Below are 8618 nucleotides of genomic sequence, written 5' to 3' on the forward strand. Positions count from 1 at the left end.
TACAAAATGCATATTCTTATTGATTTGTTTCATATATTGGTTTGAAATTTCTGTGAGCAATAACTGCATAAAAAGGGTCTGTTCTAGACATCCCAAGCAATCTCATAATCCCACCAAGAGGCGAATTATCAACCTTCTCAGGAAATTTCTTGACTACCTCAGGCTGCGTAAAACCATCCACACATTGGAAGTATTGCAGAACCAATTGGATTCGGCTGTATTCAGTTCCATCCCTCCAAGCACTGATTGCTTTTTCATAAAATAATCGATTGCTAAAGCTTACAATAAATAAACCACCAGGTTTAAGCACCCTCAACACCTCAGCAAACACCTGTAAGAAGCAATTAATTAATTCTATCACTAAAGGTAACCAATTTAACAAAGAACTTCATAGCTACAGGACAAGAACTTGTCTATATCACTCTTATCATAATTTCAGCAGTTTCTATTTTGACAAATGCGAGCAAGATAGTTCCAACAAACAAACAAACCATATGGTTTTTTCCTGAGTTTTGGAATGACTGCAACCAAAACAAATTTGGGCATTGAGCCAGATCAGTAATAAATTAAGTGGCTTCATAGTTTTTGCCCTTTAGATAGGATAAGGTTTGTCAATTATGCTTGCGATTAGAAGCAGTCTGCATGAGGCTTTTTTTTTTTTTTTTAAATTTAAGAGCAGCAATATAAAAAACATGGGAGGCCATGACTTGAATGTTGTATCTCACCTATTATTACCACCCTACCTATGTTACAACATGAAGCGAGAAGTAATCTCATATCATTTGAAATCATGACTTGTGCAAGTTAGCATTAGATTCCCTAGTGATATGTATCCCTATTGCTAGATGAAGTTAATTACGTTAGAATCTATACAAATATGAAAGTTGAGGTAGCGGATTAGTGAAAAAACTGATACAATCTCTTCAAATACTAGAACTCTTGTAATCAAAGTTCGCCATCTCGGTACCAGACTATACCAATGAAATCTCACTATAATATCAATACATGGTATGATACGGTACACCTACGTTGGTACGGATCAATTCAGCAAATCGATATGGTATGGTACACCGCCTATCGCCCGATATGGGTTGGTACAGCAACACTACTTGTAATGATCCTCATCTTGGAAGTGTATGCCCTCAAAGCCATCTTTGTTAAGAAATCTTGAGATACTAGTTAATGGTTTGTTCATTATTATGCATTTATAGGGTTATGTTCATAAATATTGGACCTCGAAGATGAAGGGCAAAATACTCAGCAGGCTGTAATTTATGGAATAATAAAGTCATTACTTTCTAGTTAAAGCACAATACATGTTAGTGTTCCTAGTCCTAAAAGTAGCATTGAGTATCGAAAAGTCACTATCACTTGTCATTTTGGGGCCAAACATATTATCTCATGTGGATAGATAAAACAAACTTATCTTTCATTTGGACTTCAATTGGTAGGAAGATATCCAACAAGGAATCAACCAAAGAAAGTCATTAGTACAAGGAAAAGGTTGCAATTAAACATTGAATCTTAGATCATACAGTTGATACTAGCTGCATCTCATTCCATAAATGTTAAATACATAGGTAATATTTGTGAAATTATTTTTCTTGGGGTTTTCCAAAAGAACTATAAGCTCGGTGATGATTGACTTCTTCATTCTCTATGAGAATATAGCTATAGAGCAAAAGATAGATGTAACCATTGTTGAGAATCATTGATGACTCTTTCAATAGGCACCAACATAGGTAAAGCTAGGATTTTGATGAAAGGGTGCCAAAGTCCGACAACTTTCTCGTATTCATTTAACTTGAAGTTAATAATAATTATAAAAATTACTTTCAAAATATATTTAAAATATAAAATAAAGATAATTATTCTTATCGGTCTTTAACTAATAATATTATCCTTTATTTCTTTGCTATCAAAAAAAAATGATGACAATAGCCTCAGAGAATCAATATTTATTCAAAAAAATTATCCAACTCGATAGTGTTGAATTATTAATATATTATTTATATTGGTGGCACGAAGTATTTAAAAACTTCAATAGAATTGGCATCTCACAACAAAAACCGATTAAGAATTGAGCATAGGCACAACAAATAATAGAGAAAAGCACAAAAATCCAACAAAATAATTTTGAGAGAAAGACACAACTGCAATGAATTACACTAAATCAAAGCTAATTGGACACTCATATTTAAGAATAGGACCGATATTTTGGATGGGATACACACACACATCAACAATGTCAAAAACCCTAGTCCTATCAGCCACAAGATAGAGATATATGATGAGAGAATAAGACAATGCAATCAAGGTTTTATGTCCCGGTGGGACAGGGGGCATCCCGACCATCCCATTTCGTTTCTGTAGGAAAACGGGACCAGAACAAGGTCGGGACTCTGAATTCTATCCATGCAGGAAAAGAAGAAGAAAGAGGAAAGAAAGAAAGGAAGATAAAAAAGAAAAAGTGAAAGGAAAGAAGAAAAATGAAAGAATGAAGGAAAAGGAGAAGAAAAAGAAAGGAAGGAAAAAAGGAAGAAGAAAAGAGAAAGAAGAAAAAGGAAAAAAAAGAAAGGAAGGGATGAAAAAAAAAAGGAAGAAAAAGAAAGAAAGGAAGATAGAACAAAAAAGAAAAGAAAAGAAAGAGAGATGAAGAATATCTATCGGGATGCATGATCGGGACGGGATAGCGGAGCATCCCGTTCTATGGAGATACTGAAATACCTCCATCCCATAGGATTTAAAACCTTGAATACAACTAAATCATAGATCTGGGTTCCTCTAAAGGGAGGAGGGGGGGCAAGAGAGAGATGCTTGTTGTCCTTTGCCTGAAGCATGGAAATAGAGACATCCCACAATCTCAAAAGATTCAAAGAGATAGATGGGGGAGAGAGGGAGGGAGGGAGGAAGGAGAGAGGTTATTAGTTGGTTTGTTTCTCCAATAAACTCCTGTTGTTTAGCATCCATGATAGAAAGAGATTTTTCTTCACAAGAAAAGAAAAAATAATAATTATTTTGAAATTTGAGATAGGAAGAAAGCATAATAATCTAAACTACTCTTAATGTGAGAAACTAAAGGGGATTCCAATCCAAGAGTGGAGGCTCCTACATTTATAAGGGGATAGATTGAAACTGCAGGGTGAAGGGCACGGCTACCCCAAGGGGCACTTGTCTCCAACTCTAGCACTAAAGGGGATGAGCCAGTAATCAATTTGCATACTCCAATTAAGACATATATGGTCAAGTTGCCTAAGAAAGGGCAAGATTTGAGTTCTTGCATGAAGTGGAATAGTTTTTGTATTTGAATCTAAGACATGAGAGAAGTTCTACTGGTTGTCTTAATGCAAAGAGATTCAATATTGTGACAACATAATCCTTTCTACACTTAAGATTAATGTATGTCAAAGATATACTAGCTAAATGTGGCTTGATGGCTATGTGAGGCCGAATCAACATGATATCCCAATATTGGAAGGAAAAGGAGTCCAGTTAGTGGTTTGCTTCTAAAGATCTATAGGCTGTGACTGGTCAAGTTTTCAAGTTGTGTAAGACTTTTCACCTACTTCAAATAGGTGATTACATTTACATCGTACATCTAGTGATCTTGTGTCACATTAGTAAGTGATGCAGTGGGAAAAGGAGCGATTTGATTGACGATGTTATGCTTCAAAGTGATATGCAAACGGAAGAACACTGGATTGAAGAATTCTTCCTTTCTCTCAAAAAGAATTTTATTAATATCTCAAAGGCCATCCCTTACAATGTATTACATGAATATTTATGGGACATGATATCCTAGCCCTAATTTAGGTATTAAACCCGATGCAGATTCATACTTAAAATAGGACTCAGTAATAAAAAAATATACTAGAATTATTCTATTACAAATATGGAAACATGACTAAAATTTGATACTATCCCTGATCGAAATAAATCAATTTTTTGCTTGCTGCAGTTTTCACCTGCAAATCCATTGGCTCCTTCGATACTTAGCATGGTCTAGTTGGTCATAGTACCCATTGCTTGCACCTTGTGTTGCATCAATAAGTATCTTAGCATGGAGAACTCATCAGTCCCTTAGGTGAGCAAAAAGTGATCACTTTAAGTATGGGCTCTAAGAGAGGCTTCAACAGTTTTGAGAGTATCTTTATGATAGTTTCATTTCAAATAGAATTTTCACTCTTTCTCTCTCTCAATTCAACATCAACAACGTAAAGGTCATGGCAAATTTACCATAGATCCTATCACCTAGACATAATGTGAACCTAAAAAGATTTGCAAGAATCACTTCAATATTTCTAAGGTATATTCAATTTTTTTTTCCACCCAATCTTTCCAATATTACTTTCTTCCTACTATCTTCATCTTTTATAATTGAAGTTGTAGACCACTATGCTTAAAAGAATTTCATGCTATATTAGTAGTATTAGAACAAAGGACATAATCCATTCCCATCTAGTTTATGCACATATGGAGTGGTTCAGAGCTAGCTAACATTCAAATAGAGCATTAGTAATGATTCAATCAGAGATATGAATTCACAAAGGAAAACATGTAGAAATATGGTGCACCATATGCTATCTTTCATATGATGATGAACACTACGAATAATTATAGTCCCCCCCAAGGTGTGCCATATTGTACCAAAATGGATGGTACGAAGCGTACTGTACCGAACCGGTTCAGTATCGATATGTGGTATGGGTAGCCTAAGGACACTCAATACGTCAAACCAGCCCCATACCGATATAGTAACAAGTTGGCACTGATAGAGAGCCCAATATCGAGACAGCGAACCTAGGTCCTCCTGTATATAATTGATTTGTCCTCCATTTTCACCATCTTTAGTGGAGAATTCAAAGGAATCTTAAGATTAAGGGACATACAAAGATGTAGTTAGAAAAAAAGCAATGAAATCTTATTAACTCATTGGTCTTTCAACTTCTACCTTTAAAAATCTTAACCAATACTGCCAAATATATATAACCTTTAGGACTATGGTCAAGAATATCATGTGCACTAGACATATACAACAGAAAATTTTAAACAAAACATCCTCTTTAATTAAAATCATTGGACCACAAATATATCGATAGTGAATTTTAGTTCTCTTACCAAATTATGGCAAGAAATTTTGGGCCCAAAATAATCAAGGGATTGAAGAAAATGCTTTAAGGAGTTAAACCTTTATAGAATACATCTTGGTTAAATAGAAGATGAAACATTTCCAATGAATTAATAATATTAGTGCCTATCTGGGAAGTTGATCCAACAGGATGGGTGAGAGGAGAGTGTCCACTGCAATGGGGGCTTGGGGGTGGGGAAAGGGAGGGAGAGGGAGAGAACATGCTGGGGGATTGAAAGACCTTGAGAGGTCTTTTTTTTTTTTTAATTTCACGGCTACCCAGCCTTGTGAACCCCCTGCACTCTACCTCCCCCACTCTTGCTCCTCCCATCCTTACCCTTGTGCTCCCTCTCTGGCTCATCCTGCTAGTTCTTGCATGAACTTTCAAAAAATCCCTTAGAGTTAACCACCAAAAAGAAGTGATAATGTTAAACTACCAGTGCATAATCATGTATAAACCTAACATATAACTTATTTCTCCGTATAATGCACTCTCAGGGCAATATGACATCATAATTAACATTCTCATGCACATTGTACCACTAAATTTGTAGTGAATTCATCAGATTATCAAAACCTATCCAACATTGTGCTCCTCCGATTTTACATGCTCTAGATACCTTCCATGGTTTAATATAAGTTAATGTTGTGCCCAAAGATCAGCTTGGTCAAGAGATCTGTGTTGTTTAGTGGCAATTGTTTCATGAGTTGGATATAAATTCGGTAATGGTTATAATGCAATATAGCATAAGATGATATAAGATCTAAAATCACACATTTTGCATTTCAATTAAACTTAGTCTTTTATTATCCGACTTTAGCAACTACATCAAAGATAAATTTGGTAGAGCACTCTGTCCTCCATGCCTCCCTCCCTTCCTCTTTCTCCCTCTCCCTCTCTCTCTACCTCTCTTGCTTCCCCCCTCCCTGACAATGACCAACAAGAGCTTTCAAGCCCTCCCTCTCCACCTCCCTCCCTCTTGCCCTCTCTTTCTCTCCCTTGCTCCTTTTCTCCCTCTCCCTCTCTTTCTCTCTCTCATGCTGTCTTCTTTTTGAAACAAGGGAGAAGTGTTGGCCTTTTCTTTCTTAAAATTTTTGAATTTTGAATTGAAGTTGGCAAGCCATATAACAACTTCAGTCCAAAATTTGGGAATAAAAAAAGCCAAAATTCCCTGACGCGACATGGCATGGACCCATATTGTATCATGCCGATCATCGATTGGTATAGGCCCCAATACCAATTTAGTGATCCTTGCTTCTCACCACGTTACTTGGACACTCATGTCTAGCTCCAAAATATATGCCAGATAAATATCTAAGTTAGATACATAATGGATACTTACAAAGTTCTTCAGTAGATACTTTTAAATATTACAATTTAGTTGAACTGAACTCTTCAATAATAAGTTAGTTGAACTCTTCCAACAATGAGTTTGATCATCTAATTTGATATTAGAAGTGAGTAATTATTCTTTTTCTGAGATTTACTAAGAATGTAAGTATTGAAACAACTTTGCAAAATATTATTTTGCTAATATTCTTAAGTTAGTTGGAAAGGTTGAATAAGGAAGATGTATATTGAAATATCTTAATAAACAATATGTTTCTAACATTTTTTTAATGTTTAAAGCTATAAATACATAATTTAGTTAAATCTATATATTATTCTACGTATCCTTGTATCTCTCTTTTTCTCCCAAGGTCAAAGAATCCAATTCTCGCATCTATGTCCATGTAACACTGCTTCTCACCAATCAATATTTATTTTCTGTATGTAGTACACAGCTTAGCCTATCCTCTTGAATGGTAGCAACTACCACATAGTTACATAAGGAGAAAAGTAGATTGACAGTAATCAAGCATCTGCGGTTATAACTTATAATAGATAGGCAATGGTTCCTTTTCCTCCATAAAAGGTGGAGAAATTTGTCATTTTCATCAGCACTCTTGCTATGGAATATAGCATACAAAAGGATTTCAGCATCATATCAAGGCTTTTCAACAATAAGGAGAAGATACAGGGGAGGAATGATGGAGCTATGCATAGTTGCAGTAACAAACCTTGATTTCCTTTACCCCTAACTCCTCATTCAACAAAAGTGATGCATCATGTGTACACATTTACATAAAGAACTTCCCATATTGGTTCCTTTCCGCACTAAATTCTTGGACGAATAATTTTTCCAAAATAAGGGCAGATTACAAATACATTTTAATTTGAATTTTGCATAGCATAGTAGTTAATGACAAGAAAGAAGAAACTCCAAAAACCAACCACTAAAGAACTAGATAAGATTCATCATCTACGTTGGCTATGGACATGCCAAGCTTCCATGAAACAGAAAGTTGGCCTCGATTTCAATTTCATGGCAGTTCATCTTTCAACAAAAACACATCATATTCAATGGAAGAAGTTATTGCCATTCTACCACAACTGCATCTAATCCACATTGAATTAAAACCAGGAGACAAAGATGAACATTGCGGAGATTCACAACAATTGAAGAATTAAACGAAAATCCTTAGTAGATGAGGCAAGAAGACATTGTACCTTCTCCGGCCACTGGAGATACTGCACGCTCACCGTACAAAGCACAGCATCAAAGCTGCAGCTCTCAAGCTGGAGCTCCTGATCTTGGTTCAAATCCTTCACGAAAAAGTAGTCCAATCTTGGATTCTTGGCCAGCTCCTGGGCATTGAGCCCATGACCCACCACTCTCTTGTACTCCACCTCTTTTGGCAGGTGGCTGACCCAGGAGCTCATGAGGTCCAGAATCTCCCACCCAGGGGCCAACCTCTCTCGGTAGAGGTCGGTTAGCGTCGAGATGAAGCCATCGTCGACGTGGGTTACAAAGCGAGGGTAGGAGTAGAAGTCTCGGTCCGGGAGGGTGTTGAGCTTGGTCCGGCCTTCGCTGGTGAGGACGAGGCGTTTGATTTTGCCTGCTGAAGAGGATGGAGAGGAGGCGGCTGGGTTTTTCCGTGGGTTGGGATGGGAGGAGGATGCTGAGATTTTTGGGAGGGGAGGAGAGGAGGGAGGCTTGGGTTTTGGCCATGGCTTGAGGGGTGGATGAATGGAAAGCATGAGAATGGAACGGAGGTTGTTGCATCACCCTCAAAAATTCTGGGTTGTGGACAACACGAACGCATTCTCTTGGGAAGAGACAGGGCTTGTGGTGTCGATACGGATCCAGTGATCAGAAGGTAAATGGATAAACGTACACCCGCTCCACACCAAGGGCTCTCCTTTTCTTTTCTTTTCTTTTCTATTTCTTGAAATTACGAGGTGCCTGTTTGGAGGTGTCTGGACTCAATTTGATGCTGGCAAGCCTATTTCGGAAGAAATTATATCCTCCACTGCATGTTACACCACACGAATCAGATGGTCTCATTCTTTTAGACCCCATTCATCACTAGCCGGATTGTATCTTTCACACGGAAGAATGATTCACCTTTTTTTTTTTTCAACTTTTTTTTTTTTCATGATATACAC

The 8618-nt window shown here is 36.9% G+C and overlaps 1 protein-coding gene across 1 annotated transcript; it reads right to left on the reverse strand.

Annotated features, from left to right (window-relative positions):
• LOC105031939 (uncharacterized) lies at window positions 1–8333 on the reverse strand. The gene is made up of 2 exons (XM_010906239.4): window positions 7680–8333; window positions 1–331 (listed from the first exon to the last, which is right to left on the reverse strand). Exons 1-2 carry the CDS (start codon window positions 8208–8210, stop codon window positions 17–19), a joined length of 846 nt encoding a protein of 281 aa, XP_010904541.2. The 5' UTR covers window positions 8211–8333; the 3' UTR covers window positions 1–16.
• Between the last annotated feature and the right edge of the window lie 285 nt (window positions 8334–8618).

The sequence above is a fragment of the Elaeis guineensis genome, chromosome 9, assembly GCF_000442705.2.
Source record: "Elaeis guineensis isolate ETL-2024a chromosome 9, EG11, whole genome shotgun sequence".
Taxonomy (NCBI): Eukaryota; Viridiplantae; Streptophyta; class Magnoliopsida; order Arecales; family Arecaceae; genus Elaeis; species Elaeis guineensis.